The sequence below is a fragment of the Macaca fascicularis genome, chromosome 14, assembly GCF_037993035.2.
Source record: "Macaca fascicularis isolate 582-1 chromosome 14, T2T-MFA8v1.1".
In the NCBI taxonomy this organism is placed as follows: Eukaryota; Metazoa; Chordata; class Mammalia; order Primates; family Cercopithecidae; genus Macaca; species Macaca fascicularis.
This window is the reverse complement of record NC_088388.1, coordinates 4378286-4405728: the sequence shown is the minus strand read 5'-3', so window position 1 is coordinate 4405728 and position 27443 is coordinate 4378286. Positions and strand designations below refer to the sequence as shown.

The window sequence follows — 27443 nt, the reverse complement described above, 5'->3', positions numbered from 1 at the left end:
GTATTTGACAAACATATAGTAATGTAACTACCACCACAATCATGATATACATAATTATCTAAAATATGACTGTGGGCCAGGTGCTGTGGCTCACGCCTGTAATCCTAGCACTTTAGGAGGCTGAGGTGGGTGGATCACCTGAGGTCAGGAGTTCGAAACCAGCCTGTCCAACATGGTGAAACCCTGTCTCTACTAAAAATACAAAAATTAGCCAGGTGTGCCTGTAATCCCAGCTACTCGGGAGGCTGAGGCAGGAGAATCGCTGGAACCCTATGACATGGAGACCGCAGTGAGCCGAGATCACGCCACTGCACTCCAGCCTAGGCGACAGGGCAAGATTCAGTCTCAAAAAAAAAATGGCTGTGAATGTCATCAACTTTTCTGTCATTTGGAAGTGCAATAATTTAACCAATTTTGTTTTCTTGGCCATTTAGGTTGTTTACGATTTCTCCCTTACCGATTTCCAATCTGGGGGAATGAAATCAATGAATTAAAATGCATGAGGGCCATGAGTGGTGGCATCATGCCTGTAATTCCAGCACTTTGGGAGGGCGAGGTGGGTGGATTGCTTGAGCTCCGGAGTTTGAGACCATCCTGGGTAACATGGTGAAAACTCTTTTCTACCAAAAATACAAAAAAGTTAGCCAGGCATGGTGGTCTGTGCCGGTAGTCCCAGCTACTTGTCGGGGAGCTGAGGTGAGAGGATTGATTGGGCCTGGGAAGCAGAGGCTGCAGTAAACTGTGTTCGAACCACTATACCTCAGCCTAGGTAACTAAATGAGATCCTGTCTCAAAAAAAAAAAAAGAGAAAAAGAAGGAAGGAAGGGCAAGGGGAAGGGAGGGGAGGGGAGGGAGAGAGAGGAAGAGAGGAAGGAAGGAAGGAAGGAAGGAAGGAAGGAAGGAAGGAAGGAAGGAAGGAAGGAAGGCAGGCAGGCAGGCAGGCAGGCAGGCAGGCATAAAATGAATGAAATTCGGAATTTTGATTTTCCTGGAGCTATACCAACTGGGTGTCTCCCTTCTCCACTGGAAAAATCCCACATCATTCAAGACCCAGCTCAGATATTGCCTCCTCTATGAAACCCCCATGATGCCAGCTGGAGAGAGGGTTCCTCCCTTCCCTGTGATTCCACAGCACCAAGTCATACACTGTTTATGGGACAGACATTGCAATAGTCTGATTTTCTTCTCTCCTCCAGACTGTGAATTCATACTAGAAGTGATGTCTTAGCTCTGTGTTCCCAAAACCTAAGCCATGCTTGGCTCATACATGCTCCACAAATGTCCATGAAATGAATGAACATTCTACCCTGCTGAACTAAATTTTGATCTTGAGCCGATTTCTTAGAAAACAGACACTTTATGCCGGGCGCGGTGGCTCACGCCTGTAATCCCAGCACTTTGGGAGGCCGAGGCGGGCGGATCACAAGGTCAGGAGATCGAGACCACGGTGAAACCCCGTCTCTACTAAAAAATACAAAAAATTAGCCGGGCGCGGTGGCGGGCGCCTGTAGTCCCAGCTACTCAGGAGGCTGAGGCAGGAGAATGGCGTAAACCCGGGAGGCGGAGCTTGCAGTGAGCCGAGATCGCGCCACTGCACTCCAGCCTGGGCGACAGAGCGAGACTCCGTCTCAAAAAAAAAAAAAAAAACAGACACTTTATGAGCATGGTGCAAACATAAGCTGGCTGCATTAAGCAGGTACCCCTAAGGAGAGCTGGAAATTTGCTGGTTTTGGACAGTGGTTCAGGGGAACTTGGGAGTGGTGCAGAATTGCTGGCATGTGGAAAGGTACAGGGTACTTGCAGAACACCTCATCTAAGTGATCATCTTTACAATTTTATTTTTTATTTTTGAGACAGAGTCTCGCTTTGGCACCCAGGCTGGAGTGCAGTGGCACAATCACAGCTCAGTGCAGCCTCGACCTCTCAGACTCAAGCAATCCTCCCACCTCAGCCCCCCAAGTAGCTGGGACTACAGGCGTGGCCCACCTCGCTGGACTAATTTTTAATTTTTTGTATAGACGCAGGTCTCGATATATTGCCCAGGCTCAAGCAATCCTCCCACGTTGGACTCCCAGTGTGCTGGGATTACAGACGTGAGCCACTGCACCTGGCCAATTTTTTTTTTTTTTTTGAGACAGAGTCTCGCTCTGTCTCCCAGGCTGGAGTGCAGTGGCATGATCTCGGCTCATTGCAACCTCCACCTCCCAGGTTCAAGCTATTCTTCCACCTCAGCCTCCCGAGTAGCTGGGATTACAGATGCCCGCCACCACACCTGACTAATTTTTGTATTTTTAGTAGGGATGGGGTTTCACCATGTTGGCCAGGCTGGTTTTGAACTCCTGACCTCAAGTGATCTCCCCGCCTGGGTCTCCCAAAGTGCTGGGATTATAGGCGTGAGCCACCACACCCGACCTCACCTGGCCATTTTTACACTTTTAAAATAGCAAGAAACTAGGGGCAAAAAGTACAAATTCATATTTATGTGTAGTCAGTCAATAAATATTTATTGAATGAACTAATAAATTAATGGAAGGTGTACCAGATCCTGACAGGCGAGAAAGTCAGTCGGAGGCAGTGCTTGTTCTTAGTGCACTCACAATGGAGAATCAAGGAATTCACCTTGGACGGGCTCATTTCTCCCTCCCCTGTGCAGTCTCTTCTCAGACTTATTAGTTCTGAGGGGCTCCTGGCTGCCTCACACCAACAACGGTGGCCAGTGGACACTGGCGATGGTGTCCTGTCATTCTGGTTTGTGAAGAGTTTTTGCGCCAAGTCAAACCCTGGGAGGAGTGGGGAGAGCACCCTCTTTCATTAATTAGAGGTGTCTCTATTCATCTCCGTAAATACAACATCTAGCACAAGACTTGGCCCACAGTAGGTGTTTAAAAATGCTTGCTGAGGCCGGGCGCAGTGGCTCACGCCTGTAATCCCAGCACTTTGGGAAGCCGAGGCGGGCAGACCACGTGAGGTCGGGAGTTCAAGACCAGCCTGACCAATATGGAGAAACCCCGTCTCTACTAAAAATACAAAATTAGCTGGACTAGGTGGCGTGCGCCTGTAATCCCAGCTACTCGGGAGGCTGAGGCAGGAGACTCACTTGAACCCGGAGGCAGAGGTTGCAGTGAGCCGAGATGGCGCCATTGCACTCCAGCCTGGGCGACGAGAGTGAAACAACGTCTGGGAAAACAAAACAAAACAAAACTTGCGGAAAGAATGAAATGACCAAGACTTCTGCAGGGCCGCCCGTCAGGTTCTCAACTAGTCACTCTTCACATCTGATTCATATCTTAAAGCAGCCTCGCAGGTAGGTCTGCATCATTTTCCCATCCTACATCGGAGGCGCTGAAGCCCAGGCGGGCTTCCCGAATCGCCCGGGCCCACGCTGCAGAGTGAAAGCCACAGCGGCAAAGCCTGCACGCTGGACGCTGCGCCGGAGCGTCCCCAGGTGCAGCAGGCTGCGCTCCGTAAGTCGGTCCTGGGGGGAACCGCGTCCTGCTGAACCCCGATCAGGCCCGGGGAGACCCTGGGAGCGACGCGGCGGGAGGGGTCTGGGCCCGCGGCAGTGGCTGAAGCCTCGGCTCGCTCTTCCTCACAAGGTGCGAATCCAGCGCCTCCAGCTCGGGAGGGACCTGACGTGCGGGACGCGTCCGCCTCAGAACCCGAGGCGCGGCACATACTCGGCAAAGGCCGCCGGCGTCCCCGCAGCAGTGGGAGGAGACTAGGGATGCCCGGAGGAAGACGCTGACCCGGCGAGCACCTGAGCGCCCACCTGTGGCTCATCCCGGAGACCCCCCCACCGACCCGGGCGGGGCCTGGGGGCGTGGCTCCCGTCTCGCTCAGCCAATCAGTTCCCCGGAGCAGCCGCCCGCCCCCTCCTGAGGCGACAGCGCTTGCGCACTCGGGCCGCGGTCCTCCTCGGGCCCCGCCCCCGGGGCGGTGCTGACGCTCGCGCCGACGCGCTCGACGTCGGGCACGTCGACGCCGGCGCCGCGCAGCCGGGCCCGCTCCTCCTCCGCTCCGCCAGTGTCCGGCCGCGGGCCGGCCTTAGTGACTGGGGCGGCGGGCCCCGGGGCCGCGGCGTGGGGCGGGCAGGCGGACGCCGGCCGCGGGCTGCCTTCGTCGGCTCCCAAGCTCGCCCGGAGCGAGCAGCCGCCCGCGAGCCGCCGCGGAGCCTCCTCGCCCGCTCCCGCCGGTGAGCAAGGTAAGGGAGCGGGACACTGAGGCAGGCTCGGGGCCCAGGCGTCACCGGCTGGTCCCGGTCTCCGCGGCGGCCACGCAGCCGGTTGGATGTGTTCGCGAGGAATGGTGCGCTCCGGGGCGGGTGGGGGCGAGGCCGCGGCGCCGGGTCGCGCTGGGAGAGCTCTGGCGGGACCCCAGCGCCCCGAGGGATGGCTCCGGGGACTGCGCGCCGCCCCTCCCCGAGCCCTGCGCCCCGTGACCTGGGCGCTGGGGCGAGGGGCGGGGAACTGCGGCCGCTGAAAGCCCCGGCCCGAGCGGGCTCCGTTGTCAACGGTCCTCACCTCCGGGGTCCGGGGCTCCCGCCGCACCTGATACAGGAGGGGAAGGAGTACGGTTCGAGCAGGCTGGAGGTCATCCCCATCAGGTGCGCCGCCTGGGCCATCCTCTCTCAGGGGTCCATCGCGCCCCGAATACTGCCCGAAAGACTCAGAAGCGACTTCCCCATCCCCTCGCGCTGTCTTTACATCCCAGACACTTAATAGCCTCTCATCATCTCACCTTTCACTTTTCCCTCTTTCCTAGCCGCCTCCGGCTGTATATCGACCTGCTATATTTCCATTGTGAGTTTTTTTTTTTTTTTCGGTTGTAAACTTACGTAAGTTAGGTTGACTGATCAACCGTTGCAGCCATTGAAAAAAAACACTTCTGCCAGCGTTTAACGAATCCAGTTCCTTTTAGTGCTCACCAGCTCCAGCTCAAGAATTCAGGGAGCCGTCAGTTCTTCACAGGAGCTGACTGCACACATTCCTGCAAGATGCCTGATGGATTTTGTACTTGTCAGTTTTGCTGGCTGTATGCTCCTTCTGTGCTTTTCCTGAAAAATGATTGGGTGACATGTGTTTTGACTTTCTTCCCCCCCCCCCCCCCCACTGGGAAGTAAAAAAAAAATTAGGTAACAGAAGCACACTTGTTTTCGACAAAAACAAGTACAGCTTTGCAAACAGACTACCCCAGGGTTTGCCCTTTTTTGTGAGGGTAGTCCTCTGGTATCTTGACCCCTTCCCTGGATTTTGGTCTGTGTTAATGTCTTCATGTTGTGTATTTCTGCACTTAATATTTGCCCGGTATATGTTTTCCCAGCTTATTTACACACAAAGCGTAACAGATCTGAGGATAATGAGGCTGCCCCTCTTTTTAGCTACAGATACCTGTAAAGTTGCATATTTGTGGGAACCTGTATTCTGCACTTGATGACTGTAGCCTGGCTCTTTCATTTCAAGATGATGTGCGAGGTGATGCCGACCATCAGCGAAGCAGAAGGCCCCCCTGGAGGAGGTGGAAGCCATGGTTCCGGCTCCCCTTCGCAGCCAGACGCAGATTCACATTTTGAACAGTTGATGGTCTCCATGTTGGAAGAAAGGGACCGCCTTCTTGACACACTGAGAGAGACTCAAGAAACGCTGGCCTTAACCCAGGGGAAGTTACATGAGGTTGGTCATGAAAGAGATTCCTTGCAGAGACAGCTCAACACGGCACTTCCACAGGTATGAGTGCTTTTAACTTGAGACTCTGTAGATTATTCTCCACTAAATGTTTTTTTTTTTTAATTGGTGTCATCTTTTGTTAATGTTTCAGATGAGTATTTTCCATAACCATTTGTGAAATGATGGTTTCTGGTGTTTCTAAGTCAAATACAAAGTTCCTAGGGATTAAACTTCTTAGGGAGAACAAATTGTTGTACTCTAAAGTCATGTGAAAATACCTCATTATTTTCATTCCTATCTTTGGGAACTGCCTAGGTTCAGAAAGTTCTCCAGAGTTTCTGAAAAAGGGCTCTGAAGCAACCAATCTATGTGGTCTGTTGTCTTCAACCTTCTCTTGCTAAACTTGTGCTTCCCATGGATTGTGTCTCATGTGTTTCTAATTTCCTAATATAATTTAGTAGACAAATAGGATTTCACAGAAAAAAATATTATTTTGATAGCCCACCTTTATCAGAACATCTAGGTTTTGTAAGTCACATTTGTTTTAGGGGATAGAAGACTGGAGATTGATTCCTTAGGAACTTCTTCCTTGGTAGACGAGAATTTTAAAGCTTAGGCCGGGTGTGTTGGCTCATGCCTGTAATCCCAGCACTTTGGGAGGCTAAGGCAGGCGGATCACCTGAGGTCAGGAGTTTGAGACCAGCCTGGCCAACATGGCAAAACCCTGTCTCTACCAAAAATACAAAAATTAGTGGAGCGTGGTAACACACACCTGTAGTCCCAGCTACTCAGAGGCTGAGGCATAAGAATCACTTGAGACAGGGAGGCAGAGGTTGCAGAGGAGCCAAGATTGCACCACTGTCTCAAAAAAAAAAAAAAAAATTTAAAGCTTAGAACAACTGAAATTATTTCTCTGAGTATATTACATTTGGACCAGTGTTTGAAAGACTTTGCTCATGGAGTTGAATGAGGATTTGCTTAATGGTAGGTAAAGGGAGAAAGTGTAAAAACTAGAAAAGTGTCAGGTGAGTGTCACGGAGCATAGTGGGAGAGAAGTGGGTTACTTAGGTGTTTCAGAGCTGTCTAGGCCCCATGTTACTCATCCTAAGTGCCTTTGGGGTGCATTCAGGTAGACCCGCAGAAACACACATTTATACTCACATGATGGGTCTGCAGTGATAACTTAGTAAATGAATAATTACTAGCCTTAATGTATTTCTTGGCTGTAGTCAGTTCTCTGGGAAGATTGATGAGCCAAACGTGGGTTTCCTTTATAGCAACAATGATTTGACATTAGAGCTGTATGTTCCTTTTTTGTTGGATTAGAGAATCATTAAGATTTTTCTCATTTTAATCTTATAAAATACTAAGTTTATGAAGGTCGAATTTTATTACTACAATTTTTTTTTTTTTTTTTTGAGACGGAGTCTTGCTCTGTCCCCCAGGCTGGAGTGCAGTGGTGCAATCTCAGCTCACTGCAAGCTCCGCCTTCTGGGTTTACGCCATTCTCCTGCCTCAGCCTCCCGAGTAGCTGGGACTACAGGCGCCCGCCACCTCGCCCGGCTAGTTTTTCGTATTTTTTAGTAGAGATGGGGTTTCACCGTGTTAGCCAGGATGATTTCGATCTCCTGACCTCGTGATCCACTCGTCTCGGCCTCCCAAAGTGCTGGGATTACAGTCTTGAGCCACTGCACCCGGCCTTGTTGGGTCTTTTAATTTTAGCTGTTCTGGTGGCTGTTAGCTGGTAGGTGGCTCAGTATGGTCTGAATTTGCTGCTCCCTGATGGCCAGGAACATGCAGAGGTAAAGCATCTCTTCCTGTGTTCACTGACCATCTGGATGTCTTGTGAGACGGTTATCTTTTGCCCATCGGTTGGTTGGGTTGTCTATTTTGTTTCTTACTGATTTGAAGGAGTTTTCTCTATATTCTGAGTACATATGTGCATGACAGATTGTTTTTAGACTCTCGTGTTTACCTTTTCACTTTCTCAGTGGTATCTTTTGATACACAGAAGTTTTAAATTTTTAATGTAGCCCAGTTGATCAATCTTTTCAGTAATGTTTAATGCTCTTTGTGTCCTGCTTAAGAAATTTGCTAGGTCAAGTTCATGAAGATACTCTACATTGTCTTCTGAAAACTGTATTTTTAAATCTTCTGTCTGAAATTGACTTTGTTTATGGTATGTGATGGGGCCAAGAGTCTCTCTTTTTTTTTTTTTTTTAATGGATATCTAGTTGACCCTGCATAATTTCTTAAAAAGACCATTCTTTCCCCAGTGTACTACATGCAGTGTCATCTATGTCATCTCAGTCCAGTGACTGTAAGTGTGTGGGTCTGTTTCTGGACTCTCTTCTGCTCCTTTGATCTTTTTGTCATCTTTGCATAAATAGCACAATGTCTAAATTACCGTAGATATAGTCTGTCTTGAGATCTGGTAATTTAAGAAAAAGGTTCTCACTCGGTTGCCCAGACTAGTGTCAAACTCCTGGTCTCCAGCAATCCTCTCTCCTTGGTCTCCCAAAGTGCTGGGATTTCCATTGTGAGCCACCACACCTGGCCCTGTAGATGTTCTTTATCCAGATGTAAAAATTCTTCTCTTCTTAGTTTGCCAAGAGTTTTTTAAATACCATGAGCAGATGTTATATTTCTTAACATGGATTTTCTGCATCTTTTGAGACAGTCATGTGATTTTTCTGTTATGTGGGAATTTAACTGTTTTTATTTGTTTGTTTATTTTTGAGGTGGGGTCTTGCTCCATTACCCAGCCCCGAGTGCAGTGGCGCCATCATAGCTCTCTGTAGCCTTGAACTCCTGGGCTAAAGTGATCTTCCCACTCAGCCTCTCAGGTAGTTGGAATTATAGATGCACGTCACTGCACCTTGCTTTTTTTTTTTTTTTTAATTGCTTATTGTTTGTAGCCTGGGGAAACAACCTCAGGAACTCCTGAGAAAGAGCACCTCCCTTTTAAAAAAGATTTACAATTGTAGAATAATTCCAACCTGATCTTGATGTATTCTCCTTTTACTGGATTGTATTTGGTAATATTTTGTTTAGGATTATTGCATTTATATTCACGAGAAAGATTGACTTGTAATTTTACTTTCCTTCAGTGCCCTTGTTGGGATTTGGTATTGAGGTTATGCTGGTTTCGTAAAACAAGGTGGAATATATTCCTTCTTTTTCTACTCCCTAGAAGAGTTCCTTCGAAATTTGTGTTACCTTCCTTAAATGTTTGAAAACATTCTTTGGCAAAACCAGCTCCTGTAGTATTTTTAGAATTAATTTTATAGGTAGATGTAGGATTTTGAGTATTTCTTCATGTGTCTATTTAGATAAAGCATTTTTCCCTGCTAGGGATTTGTTCAGGCCACCCAGACTTTCCAATTTGTAAGTTTAAAGTGGTTTACAGTCCTTATTATCTGCAAGATCTGTAGTGATGTCCCCTTTTAATAATTTTTGATATTGGTAATTCGTATATTGTCTCTTAATCAGTCTTGAGGGTTTGTCAGTTTTGTAAGTTCTTTCAAGGGACCAACTGTTAGCTTTACTTTTTTTCTACTTACATTTGTTTCTATTGCATTAGTTTCTACTTTTTTTTTTTTTTTTTTTTTTGAGACGGAGTCTCGCTGTGTCTCCCAGGCTGGAGTGCAGTGGCGTGATCTCGGCTCACTGCAAGCTCCACCTCCCGGGTTCACGCCATTCTCCTGCCTCAGCCTCCCAAGTAGCTGAGACTGCAGGCGCCCGCCACCACGCCCGGCTAGTTTTTTGTATTTTTAGTAGAGACGGGGTTTCACCATGTTAGCCAGGATAGTCTCGATCTCCTGACCTCGTGATCCACCCGCCTCGGCCTCCCAAAGTGCTGGGATTACAGGCTTGAGCCACCGCGCCCGGCCAATTTCTACTTTTTTTTAAACTTCGTGGCCGGGCGCGGTGGCTCAAGCCTGTAATCCCAGCACTTTGGGAGGCCGAGGTGGGTGGATCACGAGGTCAGGAGATCGAGACTATCCTGGCTAACATGGTGAAACCCCGTCTCTACTAAAAATACAAAAAAAACTAGCAGGGCGTGGTGGCGGGCGCCTGTAATCCCAGCTACTTGGGAGGCTGAGGCGGGAGAATGGCGTGAACCCGGGAGGCGGAGCTTGCAGTGAGCCGAGATCACCACTGCACTCCAGCCTGGGAGACACAGCGAGACTCCGTCTCAAAAAAAAAAAAAAAATAAAAAAATAAAAAAAATAAAAAAAATAAACTTCGTTTTTTGAGATTTTATATATATATATATATATGTATATGTATATGTCTTTTTTTTTTTTTTTTTTTTTGAGGCAGAGTCTCATTGTGTCTCCCAGGCTGGAGTGCAGTGGCATGATCTCAGCTCACTGCAACCTCTGCCTCCAGGTTTCAAGCAATTCTCCTGCCTCAGCCCCCTCCCGGGTAGCTGAGATTACAGGCACCCGCCACCACGCCCAGCTAATTTTTGTATTTTTAATAGAGATGGGGTTTTGCCATGTTGGCCAGGCTGGTCTCGAACTCCTGGCCGCAAGTGATCCACCCGCTTTGGCCTCCCAAAGTGCTGGGATTACAGATGTGAGCCATTGCACCTGGCCTTTTCTAGTTTCTTGAATAGATACTTGTTTTAACTTTTTTCTTTCTAATATATGTTTTTAAGCCTATACATTTCTCTCTAAACACACTTTTAGATGCATGTCACAAGTTTTTTTTTTTTTTTTTTGAGACGGAGTCTCGCTCTGTCGCCCAGGCTGGAGTGCAGTGGCCGGATCTCAGCTCACTGCAAGCTCCGCCTCCCAGGTTTACGCCATTCTCCTGCCTCAGCCTCCTGAGTAGCTGGGACTACAGGCGCCCAACACCTCGCCCGGCTAGTTTTTTGTATTTTTTAGTAGAGATGGGTTTTCACCGGGTTAGCCAGGATGGTCTTGATCCCCTGACCTCGTGATCCGCCCGTCTCAGCCTCCCAAAGTGCTGGGATTACAGGCTTGAGCCACCGCGCCCGGCCTACAAGTTTTGATATGTCAAATTTTCATTATCTTTTATGTAAAAATAATGTTGTAATTTTCGCTGCGGTGTTGTTTGTTGTTCATACAATTTTTAGAAGTGTATTTCTCAACTTCCCTGTTTGTGGGGATTTTCTTTTTTTTGTTGTTGTTGAGACAGAGTCTCCCTGTGTCGCCCAGACTGGAGTGCAGTGGCCGGATCTCAGCTCACTGCAAGCTCCGCCTCCCGGGTTCACGCCATTCTCCTGCCTCAGCCTCCCGAGTAGCTGGGACTACAGGCGTCCGCCACCTCGCCCGGCTAGTTTTTGTATTTTTTAGTAGAGACGGGGTTTCACCGTGTTAGCCAGGATGGTCTCGATCTCCTGACCTTGTGATCCGCCCGTCTCGGCCTCCCAAAGTGCTGGGATTACAGGCTTGAGCCACCGCGCCCGGCAAATCTTGGTGTGGGGATTTTCTAGATACCTTTTTGTCGATTTCTAGCTTAATTATTTTAAGATCCCTAAATATATTCTGCATTATTTAAATCCTTTGAAATGTGTTGAACTTTCCTAATAGCCCAGCATGTACTCAGTTTTGTTAAATGTTTCCCAGCCACTTGAAAGTAATATATATTGATAGGAATGTAGTGTTCTATGTACATCAGTTATATCAATTGTTTGAGTCATGTAATTCAAATTCTAGTAGCCACCTGCACAGATACAGTATACATTTTCAATTTAAGCCTGATTTATTACTTTTACTGCTTCCCAGACACTGCTGTTTCCTTAGATACTTGAGCTGGATTTAACTCCCTCCTACCTTTTGTGTCATTGTTTTATATATTTCAGTTTAATTTAATTTATATTTATTTTTAAAAATAGAGACAGCGTCTTGCTGTACTGCCCCAGCTGGTCTTCAGCTCCTGGCCTCAGGTGATCCTCCGCTGTTAGCCTCCCAAAACAGTGGGATCCAGGTGTGAGCCACTACACACTTTTAGCTGCGTCTTACAAGTTTATGTATTTTAGTTTTAGATATACTTTTCGCAGTATCATAATTGTTTTGTACAGTTAATGTTTATTTAGATTTATCCTCATAGTTACCATTTTTTTTTTTTGCTCTTCATTCTTTATTGTTGTTTCATGTTTCTGTCGGGGATTGCAGTTGTTGTTTGTTTGTTTTTTTCTTTTTTTCTTTTTTGAGACAGAGTCTCACTCTGTCACCTAGGCTGGAGTGCAGTAGCACAATCTCGGCTCACTGCAACCTCCATCTCCCGTGTTTGAGCGATTTTCTTGCCTCAACCTTCTGAGTAGCTGGAACTACAGGCGTGTGCCACCACATCCGGCTAATTATTGTATTTTTAGTAGAGACTGGGTTTCACCATGTTGGCCAGGCTGGTCTCAAGCTCCTGACCTCAAGTGATCTGCCTGCCTCAGCCTCCAAAGTGCTGGGAGTACAGATGTGAGCCCCTGCACCCAGCCTGTATTTCTTTTCCCTGAAGAACTTTCTAAGGCATTTCTTTTAGTTCATATCTGTGGATAATGAATTGTCATTTTTGTTGGCCTGAAAATTTTCTATTTTACCTTTAGTTTTTTGTTTCTTGTTTTTTTGTAAGATGGAGTCTTGCTCCGTCGCCAGTCTGGAATGCAGTGGCACGATCTTGGCCCACTGCAGCCTCTGCCCCCGGGGTTCAAGCAATTCTTCTGCCTCAGCCTCCCGAGTAGCTGGGTCTACAGGCACGTGCCACCACACCCAGCTAATTTTTGTATTTTTTACTAGAGACAGGGCTTCACCATGTTGGCCAGGATGGTCTCGATCTCTTGACCTTGTGATCTGCCCTCCTCAGCCTCCCAAAGTGCTGGGATTACAGGCATGAGCCACCACTCCTGGCCTTTTTTTTTTTTTTTTAAATAGAGGCGATGTTTTACCATGTTGCCCAGGCTGGGGTCAAACTCCTTGGCTCAAGCAGCTGCCTGCCTCAGCCTCCTAAAGTGCTGGGATTACCGGTGTGAACCACCGTGCCCAACTTGCCTTCACTTTTGAAGAATGATTTTGCTGGGTATAGAATTATGGGTTCATGGTCATTTCCTTGCACCATTTTGTAGCAGCGAATTCATTGTTTTTTAGCTCACTTCCTTCTTCTTGACAAGTCAGCTTTTGGTGTTATTGTTGTTCCATTTGAAGTAATACTTCTTTTTTTTTTCCCCTTCTGGTTGCTTTTATTTTTATTTTTTGGAGAGGATATGACTTTTCTGAGTTTATCCACCAGAGTGGAAATAATGTCTGTGCAAAACCAAATGTTTGTTACTATAACTCTCCATCACAATTAAAATCCAAACAGTTTTTTGAAAACAGTCAACTCAATCAAAACCCACTACTTCAGAATCAATAGCTTCTTTGAAGCCACGGTAACAAATATGGTTAAGACTTGAATGTAGAAATTTGTTGGTTGGAAAGCTAATTAAACTTCCTACTTGCTCAAGTAGAATTACAGAAAGGCAGAATTGTGTTTTTCACAGAGATACAGTTCACTGGAATCAGCAACACTGGACAGCTGGTAGAGTGTTTAGGGTCCTGAGATAATAAGGAATCCAGGCAGCCTTTAGACAGTCTGCTGTTGTCCTTTGTTCCCAATTAGATATTTGTGGATGTGTGGAATGACACCTTTACCAGCAATTGTAGACTTGATGAGAGACTGCAATTCTTCATCTCCACGAATGGCAAGTTGCAAGTAATGAGGGATAATATACTGTACTGTGAAGTCTTTTGATGGGTTTCTTGCCAGTTCAAGTACCTCCGCAGTGAGGTACTCCAGGATGGCTGTGCTATTCACAGCGGCAGTTGCGCCCACATGTCCAGGACTGATTGTCCTAGATTTCAGGTGTCAGTGAATACGGCCCACCAGGAACTGCAAATTGGCTCTCTGTGAGTGGGAAGCTGCCTTTGTTGGCCTTTCTGGAGTCCTTCCCAGCCTTACTGCCAGCCATTTTCAATTCTGCTGAAGCTCAAACAGGCAAGGCAGTGAAGGGACTAATCAGACACACAGCAAGATCTCACCAGCTACTCTTTCCTTCCACCAGGATTTGAAGCTGCCTCTGGTGGCTTGTAAGATTTTCTTTGCTTTAGGCATTAGCAAAACTCGATATTTATTGTATTGGTGGCCTGTTCCTAATCAATTTTGGAAGTTTTGGCTCTTCTCTGTATAAATACTCCTATTTTTCACTCATCTTCACTCTGAAGGCCTCCATTTTTGTGTACATTAGGCTTTTCTTTTTTTTGAGATGGAGTTTCGCTCTTGTTGCCCAAGCTGGAGTGCAATGGCGCGATATACATTAGGCTTTTGTCATGTCCTACATGTCTCTTGTGCTCCTTTCTGTATTTTCTAGACCTTTTCTGTGTATGTGTCTAGATGTGTGTGTGTGTGTGTATATATGTGCATGTTTATATATATATTTATTTATTTATTTTTTAGAGACTGGGTCTCTCTCTTGCCCAGGCTGGTCTTGAACTCTTGGGCTCAGGCAGTCTTCCTACCTTGGCCTCCTAAACTGTGAGGATTACAGACATGAGCCACTGTGTCTGGCCTGTGTGGCGGGGGTGTGTGTGTGTATATGTATATATGTATATATATATTTTTGGGATAGGGTCTTGCTCTGTTGCCCAGGCTGGAGTGTAGTGGTGCAATCTCAGCTCACTGCAGCCTCTGCCTTCTGGGCTTAAGCGGTCCTCCCACTTCAGCTCCTGAGTAGCAGGGACTACAGGTGCGCACCACCACACCTGGCTAATTTCTGTATTTTCAGTGGAGATGGGGTTTTGCCGTGTTGCACAGACTGGTCTCAAACTCCTGGGCTTAAGCGATCCACTCGCCTTACTCTCCTAGTGTGTTGGCAATACAGGCTTGAGGCAGCGTGTGTGTGTGTGTGTGTATTTAAGAGACAGGTGGCTGGATGCGGTGGCTCACGCCTGTAATCCCAGCACTTTGGGAGGCCAAGGTGGGCGGATCACCTGAACTCAGGAGTTCAAGACCAGCCTGGCCAACATGGTGAAACCCCGTCTCTACTAAAAATACAAAAAATAGCCGGGCGTGGCCAGCGCCTGTCTTCCCAGCTACTCGGGAGGCTGAGGCAGGAGACTTGCTTGATCCTGGGAGGCGGAGGTTTCAGTGAGCCAAGATCACACCATCGCACTCCAGCCTGGGTGGCAAGAGCGAAACTCCGTCTCGGAAAAAAAAAAAAAAGAGACAGGTACTCTGTTGTTGCCGAGGCTGGAGTGCAGTGGTGCGCGCGATCACTGTTCACTGCAGCCTCAAACTCCAGGGCTTATGCAATCCTTTTGCCTTAGCCTTTTGAGTAGCTGAGACTATGGGCATGTGCCACCATGCCCAGCTAATTTTTAAATTTTTTGTAGAGGCGGGGTCTTGCTGTTTTACCCAGGCTGGTCTTAAACTCCTGACCTCAAGTGATCCTCCCACCTCTACATGTCAAAGCACTGGGATGACAGGTGTGAGCTATTGTGCCCAAACTCTCAAGTCCAGGTATTTTTACTGACCCATCTTCCACCTCACTCACCCTCTCTTCATTTGTGTCCATCACCGTTTAGCCCATAGATTGAGTTCTTAATTTCAGTTATAATTTTCAGTTCTAGAGTCTGCATCATTCCTTTTACTATTCTAGTTCTCTAGTGAAATGCTTTCCTTTTGTCAAGTATATTTTTGACTAGCTGACATTTGCGTCGGGTAACTTATTATATAGGTCACCTCTGGATCCATTTCTGTTTTTCTTTTTTCTCTTGGTTCATTTGTTGATAGGCTTATTTTTATTTTTTTAATTGAGTCAGACATTATGTATGAAAAACTGTAGAAGCACTGGGGGATGCCCTCTTCCTTCAGAAAGTTTCCCTGTGTCATCTGGCACATGCCCAGAGTAGGAACAGATCATCTCAGCTCAGGGCCTGGGTGACCAGAGGCTGGGATTCAGTCAGTAAGCCTCAGTTGGAGCTGCCTTCCCCCAAACCCCTGCTCCCGGTGTAACCATCCAGGGGTTCCATCTGAAACCCTGGAGTGTTTCCCAGGGCCCCTCTTTCTTGGCGTGTCTTGGAGCCCAAGTTTTGTCTCCCTAACACCATGAGACTACTGAAAGCCCAGCTTCTCAGCCAGGTTTGCAGAGTGTTGGGCTCATTTCCCTTTTCTCTGGGATCTTGGCCCCTTAAGTCCTGGCTGACTGTCAGGCCTGTACTTCTTTTTGTCTTCCCAGACCCTTGGGGCTTTCTAGAGCTCTTTAGCCGCTACTTTCTGCTGAGTTTTCTTCCCAGTTTATCAGTGTACTGCCCCCACATCCTTCCAAATTGTCAAATGCATTGACAGAAAGAGTGGGGGCTCTGAATAGTGGACTCACCTCAGTGGGCCTCTCTTTTGTTTGGAATATTGGTCCCTTCAGTTGTGGCTGCCTTGGCATCTCTTTGATGCCTGCAGACTTTTAAGTCATACTCTCCTTTTCCAGTTCTTGGTGGGTTGCCGTGCTACAGGCCACCCTGCATATCACTGAAAGTGCAGTCAAAGCGGGCGTGCTCGCTCTGTCTGCGGCATGTGCGGAGGCTGTAGACATTGGTTATCGTTACTTGATAGGGAGCATACAGAACCCCCTTACCTTGCTTAGTCTGCCTTGTCCAGTTTCTTTCTTTTTTTCCAGTCTGCTTCTCATGACATTGTCCAGTTTCTAATCAGAATCCCCCATTTGCCCCTACCCAGTCACTTAACACTTAAAGACAATAGAGCAAGTGGCCCGCCCAGCGGGAGACACAGCCCTTGGCCTCCAGTTCCCGTCTTGGCCACTGTATGGGCTCTTCCATCCTGCTCTAGTCTTTACTCTTCCCTTTGCCCTGTGCCAGACCAAGGGAGGGTTTGTGATGACATATGTGGCAGTGGCAAAGGAGGAGGCTAGGGAGGTAGGAGAGGTTGTGTGCGTGGTGTTTAGTCTTTTTTTGGAGATGGGGTCTTGCTATGTTGCCCAGGCTGGTCTCGAACTCCAGGGCTCAAGCAATCCTTCTGACTTGGCTTCCTGAGTAGCTATCACTACAGATATGAACCACTGTGCCCAGCTACCTAATGTTTATTCTTTTTTTTTTTTTTTTTTTTTTTTTGAGACGGAGTCTTGCTCTGTTGCCCAGGCTGGAGTGCAGTGGCCTGATCTCAGCTCACTGCAAGCTCCGCCTCCCGGGTTCACGCCATTCTCCTGCCTCAGCCTCCCGAGTAGCTGGGACTACAGGCGCCCGCCACCGCGCCCGGCTAGTTTTTTGTATTTTTTAGTAGAGACGGGGTTTCATCGTGTTAGCCAGGATGGTCTCGATCTCCTGACCTCGTGATCCACCCATCTCGGCCTCCCAAAGTGCTGGGATTACAGGCTTGAGCCACCGCGCCCGGCCCCTAATGTTTATTCTGTGACTTGATCACATGTGTGTTTTCTTTTCAGTGCTGCTTTTTTTTTTTTGAAACAGAGTCTTGCTATGTTGCCCAGGCTGGAGTACAGTGGCGTGATCTCGGCTCACTGCAAGCTCTGCCTCCTGGGTTCACGCCACTCTCCTCAGCCTCCCCAGTAGCTGGGACTACAGGCATCTGCCACTACACCCAGCTAATTTTTGTTTTGTATTTTTAGTAGAGTTGGGGTTTCACCATGTTAGCCAGGATGGTCTCGATCTCTTGACTTCATGATCTGCCAGCCTTGGCCTCCCAAAGTGTTGGGATTACAGGCGTGAGCCACTGCACCCAGCCTTTTTGTTTTTTGTTTTGTTTTTTTTTAGAAGGAGTTTTGCTCTTGTCGCCCAGGCTGGAGTGCAGTGGCGTTTAGTGCAATGGCTGGAGTGCAAAGACAGCCCGTTTAGGAGGCGATCTCAGCTCACTGCAACCTCCGCCTCCCAGGTTCAAGCGATTCTCCTGCCTCAGCCTCCTGAGTAGCTGGGACTATAGGTGCGCATCACCATGCCCGGCTGATTTTTGTATTTTTAGTAGAGACAGGGTTTCACCATGTTGGTCAGGCTGGTCTCGAACTTCTGACCTCAGGTGATCTGCCCGCCTTGGCCTCCCACAGAGCTGGGATTACAGACATGAGCCATCATGCCTGACCAACCAACCGAGTGCTTTTTTTTTTTTTTAAACAAATACTGCCTGTGGGCTTCTCTCTAATTTCATTTTAAAGTTTCAGCTGCATTTTCAAATTGAGATTTTATTTTAAACTTGAGTACAGTGATTTTTACAGTCTTTTTGAAAGCAACAAATGAGATTTTTAGAAGACCTCTCGCTTGAAGAACTCTAATGTATGAAACCTAGAAAAGAGACTGTTCACCTTTCATTGCAGGCGAGGTCCCAAATTTTGCCAGTCTGTCTCCCAGTCTGCTAATCCCTGAGGCAGGGCGTACAAAACTCAGAAGACTCTAACAAATGAGGTCTTCAAATCAAATCCAAACTTAGTGAAAAAGAAGTCTACCTGTGTCAGGGGTGTTCCCTGTCAAAGTGATGGGTGAGCTTCTGCTGGTTGCAGTGGAAGGTGTGCTGGTTGGATTGGGAAGGCAAGAGGGTGCAAGACAGCCCGTTTAGGAGGCGGTTCCTGCATTGTGGGCATGAAGTGTTACAGCCCAAACTAGGATGCTAGAATCCAAGGGCAGAGGGCAGTAGAAAAGCACAACCTGGCAGAACTGTGTGGGACTAGAGGATGAGAGCCGAGTGGCAGATGCCATGGTCAGGCTTGCTGGGAGATGGGGGTGGGGGAGGGTAAAGAGGAGACGCTGGTGTTTGGCAGTGTTGAGAGGTATTTGTGGTTGTCACAACTAGGGGCAGGGGTGCTCCTAAACATTCTGCGGTGGAGCCCCCTCAACAAAGAATTATCTGGCCCCAAATGTTGGAAGTGTCCAGGTTTAGGTATAAAGAATCAGAAGCTTTTCTCAAGTATTGCTATTAGGTTGGTGCAATAGTGTTTGTGTTTTTGCTTTATTTTTAATGGCAAAAACCGCAATTATTTTTCCTTCCACCTAATATGATGCAAAGTTGGCTACAACTGTAATTTGTTAAGTGCTGCAAACAAGGTACTTGCTAAGCTTAACTTAGTGAACAAGTTAGGAAGAATTGGAATTAGGTAAAACTAGCTAAATGACTCTTCCCCGAGGATAAATACTAATGACTACCCCTTCAGATGGTGCCCCTCATGTGCTTTACTGACTGCTTTCTTAGTAGTAGTTGGTAAAACACCTCTTAAAATATCATACTTGCTTTCATCCTCTTTGGTTTATGAAATCGTTGAATATATCCTTTCAGAATAATATTTGGCCATTTACATCTCTCTTTTGCACACACTGAACTTGCCATCTTGTCTTCCTGTTTCTACACCTTTAATTGTCAGCAAGGAGACAGAGCCCTCCCTCCTATTTTGTTGAGCCCTGTGTGAATATTACCGTTCTAGGCTCCTGCAGACACTGGTAGAGACAGACAGGGTCTCCGCCAGAAGGCTTTCACAGTACACCCATGTTCAAAGCAGGTGCGGGTTGTGAGACACATCCAGATAGAATGAAGGGGTTCACAAGAAATCCATTATCTCGGTTGAGTAGGGTGGGCTGCCAAGCACACTGTGGTCCAGGAAGGTGAGGCTTTCGAGGGGATTGGCTTGGAGCTGAGAGATGAAGGCTAAGAGGAACCAGGTATGAGAGCTTTCTTGGCAGTGGGGCTACTTGAGCAAAATCCAGAGCAAGGGAGAGCTTAGCATTTAGCTGAGTCAAAGCTGGGGTCTGTGGCCATGGTTACTCAGCCTGGAGGGAAGGGAAGAGTGAACAAGGTAAGGTTGGCTAGGTACGTTGACATGGGATCAGACAGAGGCAAAGATTTGCTTGTTTCTGTTTTGTTTAAGTACCTTAGGGCTTCAGTACTTTGTGTGCATCGTGGCCTCAGGGGAGGGAATGATGTGATTTGGCTGCGTTGTTATTTATTTATTTTTATTTTTGTATTTATTTATTTAAGATGGAGTCTCACACTGTTGCCCAGGCTGTAGTGCAGTGGCATGATCTCGGCTCACTGCAACCTCCGCCTCACGGGTTCAAGCGATTCTCCTGCCTCAGCCTCCCAAGTAACTGGGATTACAGGCGCCCGCCACCATGCCCAGCTAATTTTTAGTAGAGATGGGAGTTTCACCATGTTGCCCAGGCTGGTCTCGAACTCCTGACGTCAGGTGATCCTCCTGCCTCGGCCTGCCAAGTTTTTAAAAGATCATGCTATGTGGATAATGAGCTGGGGATGGAGGGAAGAATGGACCTAGGGTGGAAACCACTGGTTAGAGTAGAGCCACTTCGAGTGCATGGGTTTGGGCTACAAAGTTAGCAAAAATTAAAAACTCTTGCTGGGTGCGGTGGCTCATGCCTGTAATAGGAGGCTGAGATGGGCGGATCACCTTGAGGTCAGGAGTTCGAGACCAGCTTGGCCAACATGGTGAAACCCTGTCTCTACTAAAAATACAAACATTGGCTGGGTGTGGTGGTGGGCGCCTGTAGTCCCAGCTACTCAGGAGGCTGAAGCAGGAGAGTCGCTTGAACCCGGGAGGTGGAGGTTACAGTGAGCTGTGATCGCACCACTACACTCCAGCCTGGGGGACAGAGCGAGACTCCATCTCAAAAAAAACCCCAAAAACCCCTTAACATCACCCATCCCATAAAGCACAGAACAAGGTATACTTTTTAATTATCATACACATAAATGCATACTGTTTTAATGCAGTATACATAATGTTTATGTATGTAATGTATACATTTATTCAGGTATTTTGAGTGTCTGTATGTGCCATGCACTGTTGTAGATGCTGAATATTCCATAGGTAAAAAGGGTTATTTAGCCCACATTTCTTTTCGTTGTATGAAGAGAAATGGAAAAACCAGACTTACGTAGTTCAGTTTGAACAAGGTAAATGCATGGATGATGTAATGTGGGAGCACTTTCCGCTTTTCATTTACGTTTGTGTAGACAGAACTCAGGGAGGTGGTTTTGCTTGGGAGTTTCACTGCCCACTGTACTCCTCCGCTCTCGACACCTGTGCCTTGCAGATGCGTTACCTGACTGTCACGCTGTGTACTTTCCTTTGGGTAGGCTTTGGGCTCCTTAAATTCAACATGGACTCAAACCATCTTTCCCCCACATGGGTCCCCCTCCTGTGAATGGCAGTTTTCTACGTAGTCAGGTGGCTATGTCTCTTTTCTTCTGAGATGGAGTCTCGCCCTGTTGCCCAGGCTGGAGTACAGTGTCGCAATCTCAGCTCAGTGCAACCTCTGGCTCCTGCGTTCAAGCGATTTTCCTCCCTCAGCCTCCCAAATAGCTGGGACCGCAGGCACATGCCACCACGCCCAGCTGATTTTTGTATTTTTGTAGAGACGGTTTCACCGTGTTGGCCAGGCTGGTCTTGAACTCCTGACCTCTGGTGATCTGCCCGCCTTGGCCTCCCAAAGTGCTGGGATTACAGGCGTGAGCCACTGCTCCCGGCCCTATGTCTCTTTTGTGCGCTAACCTTATCCTTCTAGTCTCCAGGACCTGTGGCATGGACCTTTCCATCTCTTGGAGGTTACCCCTGAGGCCCACCGACTCTCAGGCCTGAACCCTTTGTCTTCACTGGGTTGACTCCCATGGCCCCTGGCTGTTGTAGAGCTTCTTTCCAGTATCTTATACCTCATTGCAGCAAGATCTTTCTTTTTTTCTTTTTGAGACAGGGTCTCACTTTGTCACCCAGGCGGAGTGCAGTGGTGTGATCGGGCTCAAGCAATGCTCCTACCTCAGCCTTGTAAGAAGCTGGGACTACAGGTGTGCGCCATTACGGCTGGCTAATTTTTGTGTGTGTGTGTGTGTTTATACACATATATATACACATACACACACACAGACACATATATGTCATTATTATTATTTTGTAGAGGAGTGGGGTCTTGCTATGTTGCCTAGGCTGGTCTCGAACTCTTGAGCTCAAGTGATTCGCCCACCTCAGCTTCCCAGAGTGCTGGGATTACAGGCATGAGCCACCACGCCGGGCCAGTATCTTTCTAAAATGCATCTGTCTTTCCTTTGCTCAGAACACTTCAACTCTCCATCGCCCCTCGGGCTGAAGACTCCTGTGTCATCACATCCTGGCCCAGCCCCTCCCTGCTCTCCCAGTCATGGGTAGTTCCTCACATGCAGACTCCTTGTTTTTGTACAACTTTGTAAATAAGCCGTTTTCTGAGATTAGGCCTTTTATATCTTCTACTTGCCAACTTTATTCTAGCTACAACAAGTAATTTGGTACGGCTCTTTCAGCAATCCGGTTTTGCCTTTTGTATACTGATCCTCAAAAATTCGCATATTCTGATGCAGTGGTTTGACTTCAGCTAAGTTTTTTGGTTTTTTTGTTTGTTTGTTTGTTTGTTTTTAGTAGATACAGGAGTCTTTATGTTGCCCAGGCTGGTCTCGAACTCCTGGTCTCAAGCAATCCTCCTGCCTTAGCCTCCCAAAGTGTTGAGATTACAGTCATCAGCCACTACACCCGGCCCTTTTTTTGTTGTTTTTTTAAAACATTTGGTTTTAGAGACGGGGTCTCTGTTTCCTAGGCTGGAACGCAGTGACAGAGTCACAGCTCACTGTATCCTCAACCTCCCTAGCTCAGGCAATCCTCCCACTTCAGCCTGTTGAGCAGCTGGAACCACATGCATGTGCCACCACACCTTGCTAATTTTTTGTTTTATTTTTGAAAGATGAGGTCTCCCTATGTGCCCCAGGCTGGTCTTGAACTCCTGGGCTCAAGTGATCCTCCCACTTGGCCTCCCAAAGTGCTGGGATTACATAATGATGTTGATCCTAACAACTTGTATAGTTAGATTTTTAAATTCAGACATTTAAAGTCTAAGTGTGTGTAGGTCCCATTGCACTGGGGCTCAACATCTCTCACTTGCCCTCCAGTCATGCCCCATGTCACCTCTGCTTTTTTTTTTGAGATGGAGTCTTGCTCTGTCTCCCAGGCTGGAGTGCAGTGGCACAATCTGGCTCACCGCAGCCTCTGCCAACTGGCTTCGAGCAATTCTCTGCCTCAGCCTCCCAAGTAGCTAGGATTACAGGCGCTGCCACCATGCCCGGCTAATTTTTGCATTTTTAGTAGAGATGGGGTTTCACCATCTTGGCCAGTCTGGTCTTGAACTCCTGACCTTGTGATCCGCCCGCCTCGGCCTCCCAAAGTGCTGGGATTACAGACATGAGCCACCGTGCCCGGCCCCCCCCTCTGCTTTTTGTATCCCTTCGAGGCTCACAGTTCCCAGAGGTCTCCTTCTTGGTGGTAGAAAGTGGGGTCACTGCCTGAGGTGTGATTGCAGACCGCTCCTCTGACTCTCTCTCTGCAATTACTTGTTCCCGGGAGACTTTCAGCCTCATGGTTGTAGTGTCCATTGGTGTTCCCTGCTCGTGTCACTTCTTACCTGGAAGTTGCAAAGAGGTGATTTTTCCAGCTCTCCGTCTGTGTACAGTGATGAACAGATATTCCTCTACGAAGAAGAGCGTTCTCCTTTGTTCGCTTTCCAGCTCTCTCAGTCACTGAGGACACTGCGTATTAGAGTCAGGCATCGTCGTTACTCCTTGGATGCTCATATTGTCCCTTTCAGATTGGCTCCTGTGTCTTTTTGCCAAGACCCCATTAGTTTTTGAGTGCTTCATTGCTTTCTGGCACAGAAATTTGTCCCAGGCCTGCTTTGTACTTTTCCTGCGTCAGATCTGAAATCATTCCTCTCAGGAGGCCTGGTTCCCTTTAGTTGGAAGTGGCGTTTAGAAATCAGCATTTGGGGCTAGGTGTACCCATTTTCACGGGGATAGCTTTTTTTTTTTTTTTTTGAGACGGAGTCTTGCTATGTCGCCCAGACTGGGGTACAGTGGCGCCATCTCAGCTCACTGCAAGCTCCGCCTTCCGGGTTCAAGTGATTCTCCTGCCTCACTCTCCTGAGTAGCTGGGATTACAGGCCAACACCACCACGCTTGGCTAATTTTTCTTTTTGTATTTTTAGTATTGACAGAATTTCACCATGTTGGCTAGGCTGGTCTCAAACTCCTGACCTCAGAACTCCACCTGTCCTGGCCTCCCAAAGTGCTGGGATTACAGGTGTGAGCCCCTGTGCCCTGCTGAAGGTAGCATCTTTTATGTCCTTTCATTGGACCAGAGCTAGAAAAAAGTGTTCATTAAAACTTCCAATTTCATATTGATTCTTCAAAATAAAATTTTCCCCCTTGTTTTATATTTATACAGCTTAAACTGATGATTTTGATTTCTAATGATATTAACATTGTTTTCCTTATCTATGATATACATAAAATGGGTTCAACATTTTAATACATTGTTCTTATAATCAACCCTTTGAGTGAAGTTTAGGATTCCTTAGCAATTCTTTTGGCTTTAGAAATAAATACATCTTAAGAATATATAGTTAGAATAGGCCGGGCGCGGTGGCTCAAGCCTGTAATCCCAGCACTTTGGGAGGCCGAGGCGGGTGGATCACGAGGTCAGGAGATCTAGACCATCCTGGCTAACATGGTGAAACCCCGTCTCTACTAAAAATACAAAAAACTAGCCGGGCGTGGTGGCGGCGCCTGTAGTCCCAGCTACTCGGAGGCTGAGGCGGGAGAATGGCGTGAACCCGGGAGGTGGAGCTTGCAGTGAGCCGAGATCGCGCCACTGCACTCCAGCCTGGGCAACACAGCGAGACTCCGTCTCAAAAAAAAAAAAAAAAAAGAATATATAGTTAGAATAATGGGTTTAAAACAATTTGTTGTAACATAACCAAAGTAATTACCAATTCGATAAACAGGTTCATTTGTTCCTATTTATTCTTAATTTCAGAGTTTGCATTTTATAAACTTTTTAAGTAGCTGGGACTACAGGCATGCGCCACCAGCATGCGCCACCATGTCCAGCTTTTTAAGTGTTGGGATTACAGGCATGACTCACTGCACCCAGCCAAGTCTATTCTTTTTCAAACCAGGTGTGGTGGCACACGCCTGTAGTCCAAGCTGTTTGAGAGGCTGAGGTGGGAGGATCGCTTGAGAACAGGAGTTTGAGGCCAGCCTGGTTAACATAGCAAGACCCTGTCTCTCAAAAACACATTTTTAAAAAAGTTTTTCAGCCAGGTGCAGTGGCTCACGCTTGTAATCCCAGGACTTTGGGAGGCCGAGGCAGGTGGATCACTTGAGCTCAGGTGTTTGAGAGCAGCCTGGGCAACATGGCGAAACCCCGTCTCTACAAAAAGTAAAAAAATTAGCCAGGCTTGGTGGTGCATGTCTGTAGTCCCAGCTACTCAGGAGGCTGAGGCCCGAGAATCGCTTGAGCCTGGGAGATGGAGGTTGCAGTGATCCAAGACCATACCACTGCACTCCAGCCTGGGTGACAGAGCGAAACTTTGTGTAAAAAAAAAAAAGTTTATTATTTTTCAAATACACAAAACATGTACGTGGTTCAAAAGACCAGAACTGTGTAAAAATGTAAGGTCAGAAGTCTTGCACCCAGCCCTGTGGCACCCACCGCCAATAGGCGGAGTGAGGACATGTTGGGTTTGCGTGGAATAGTCCCAGTTTGTGCCTATTATCCTGGAGCAGTTAGTGACAGCACCTTCTTTCACTCTCAGGACTGAAGCACAGCTAAGGCTTTGTTGGCGCCTGCTCGTGCTAATTTAGAGATGTGGACAAAATGTTTCCACTTTGTGGATTTTTTTCCCCTGTAGCTAAAAGTAAGGGCTTGGCCGAATCCTGCAGACTTGGATTGAGGTTCTCTTGGCAGGGGAGGTCTAACCATGGAGTTCATACTCTTTTCACAGAGTCTCATTCTTATTCGGAGGAGGAAATTTCATTTTACTCTGAAAATAAATTTGGGAGCTTGAAGCATATTGTACATTTCCAAGTTTTTCTGCTTTGCAAAGGACTAATTATTCTTCCTGCCTATGTAGTTTTAAACCTTTGCCAGTACTAATATAAAAATTGATTTCAGGTAGTGACATGCTGAAGTTGTTGAATCATATAGAAAAATTAAAGTTCTACTTAAGATGAATCAGTATTTCTGAGCGATTGATCTCTTGAAATCTTTTTTTTTTCTTGAGACAGTTTCACTCTTGTTGCCCAGGCTAGAAGGTAGTGGCAAGATCTCGGCTCACTGCAACCTCTGCCTGCCAGGTTCAGGCGATTCTCCTGCCTCCGCCTCCCGAGTAGCTGGGATTACAGGCACGCGCCACCACGACCAGCTAATTTTGTATTTTTAGTAGAGATGGGGTTTCTCCATGTTGGTCAGGCTGGTCTTGAACTCCTGACCTCAGGTGATCCGCCCGCCTGGGCCTCCCAAAGTGCTGGGATTACAGGCGTGAGCCACTGCGCCCGGCCCATCTCTTGAAATCTTAAGGTGCTGTGAAGAAGCTAGTGCAGTCTCTTCCACCTTAAAAATAATTTATGGGGGAAAACATGAATGACAGCCGAGGCCATAGTATCCTACGTACCCTAAAAGAAATGTGGCGGGATGAGACTATTTTGATTTGTCTGAGTATTAATTTGAATACTCTGATGTGGTATTTCTTTTCATACAAATTAAAATCTAAAGAACTTCACTTGTGATTACGTGTGAGATCCCACTGATGCAGGAAGGCTTAAAGAAATTCTAAGTAAAATTTTACTTAGCTGCCCCGTGGCTCAGCTCGTTTTCCTCCACCATAGACGCTGAGACATTCACATTGGCGGGTGATGCTTAGCCGACAGGCATTGTGCTCTTTGTGCTACCTGAAGGCACTTTACAAACAGTGATTCAGTGCATTTCCCTTCCTCTTTCTTTTTGTGACTGATGGAGATCTGTTGACTTAAATGAATAGTTTATTTATGTAATTATGTATTTTTGAGACAGAGTCTCACTCTGTCATCCAGGCTGGAGTGCAGTAGCATGGTCACAGCTCACCATGGCCTCCATCTCTCTGGGCTCAGGTGATCCTCCCACATCAGCCTCCCCAGTAGCTGGAACCACAGGCATGTGCCACCACACCTGGCTAAGTTATTTATTTATTTATTTATTTATTTATTTAGAGACAGTCTAGCACTGTTGCCCAGGCTGGAGTGCAGTGGCATGATCTCGGGTTCAAGCAATTCTCCTGCCTCAGCCTCCTGAGTAGCTGGGACTGCAGGCGCCCACCACCACGCCCGGCTAATTTTTTGTGTTTTTAGTAGAGACGGGGTTTCACTGTGTTAGCCAGGATGGTCTCGATCTCCTGACCTCATGATCCGCCCGCCTCCGCCTCCCAAAGTGCTAGGATTACAGGCGTGAGCCACTGCGCCCGGCCAGTCGCCTGGCTAATTTTTGTATTTTTTTGTAGACAGAGGGTTTTCCCATGTTTCCTAGGCTGGTCTTGAACTCCTGGGCTCAAGTGACCCCCCTGCCTAGGCCTCCCAGGTGCTGGGATCACTCATGTGAGCCATCACGCCAAGCTAGTGAGTAGTTTAGAAGCAGGCCATGTGCATCCTTTCTGCTTGCCTCTGTAGGTAGATTCCACTCTGCCTCCCCTGTGTGGATTCCCACGTTGGGGTGCGGGCTGGGAGGGTGGCAAGGAGAGCTGTAGGTTTGTGTGGAGCGTGGGCTTGGAGCTAGCTGAACTCACACGTCCCCTTTCCCTTGTTACCTTTGTCACGTTCCCTTATCACTGAGCCTTCTGTTTTCTTACAATAAATTAGAGATAATAATCATTTGAGTAGTTTTTAGCAAGTAGGTATTGTCTACTGTGTGTAGGGTACCGTTCAGGGGCTGGG

General features: G+C 47.4%; 1 protein-coding gene and 1 pseudogene across 26 annotated transcripts in view; one reads left to right on the top strand and one right to left on the bottom strand.

Moving 5' to 3' along the window:
- Positions 1-4022: 4022 nt before the first annotated feature.
- Positions 4023-27443, top strand: part of PPFIA1 (PTPRF interacting protein alpha 1) — a 119541-nt gene continuing 96120 nt past the window's right edge. For 23 of the 26 annotated variants that reach the window (XR_012422917.1, XR_012422918.1, XR_012422916.1 and 20 more), the window contains exons 1-2: positions 4023-4201; positions 5460-5723. Coding sequence is in view for 23 of the 26 variants with exons in the window: in XM_065527820.2 (XP_065383892.1) it covers positions 5460-5723 (264 nt within the window). In the remaining 3 variants the exon portion in view is untranslated. Of the gene's footprint in view, positions 4202-4505; positions 4604-5459; positions 5724-27443 lie in introns of those variants that run through there. The other 3 variants (XM_074012945.1, XM_074012936.1, XM_015434316.4) reach the window with 1 other exon arrangement.
- Positions 13251-13635, bottom strand: LOC107127238 (histone H2A.Z pseudogene; annotated as a pseudogene).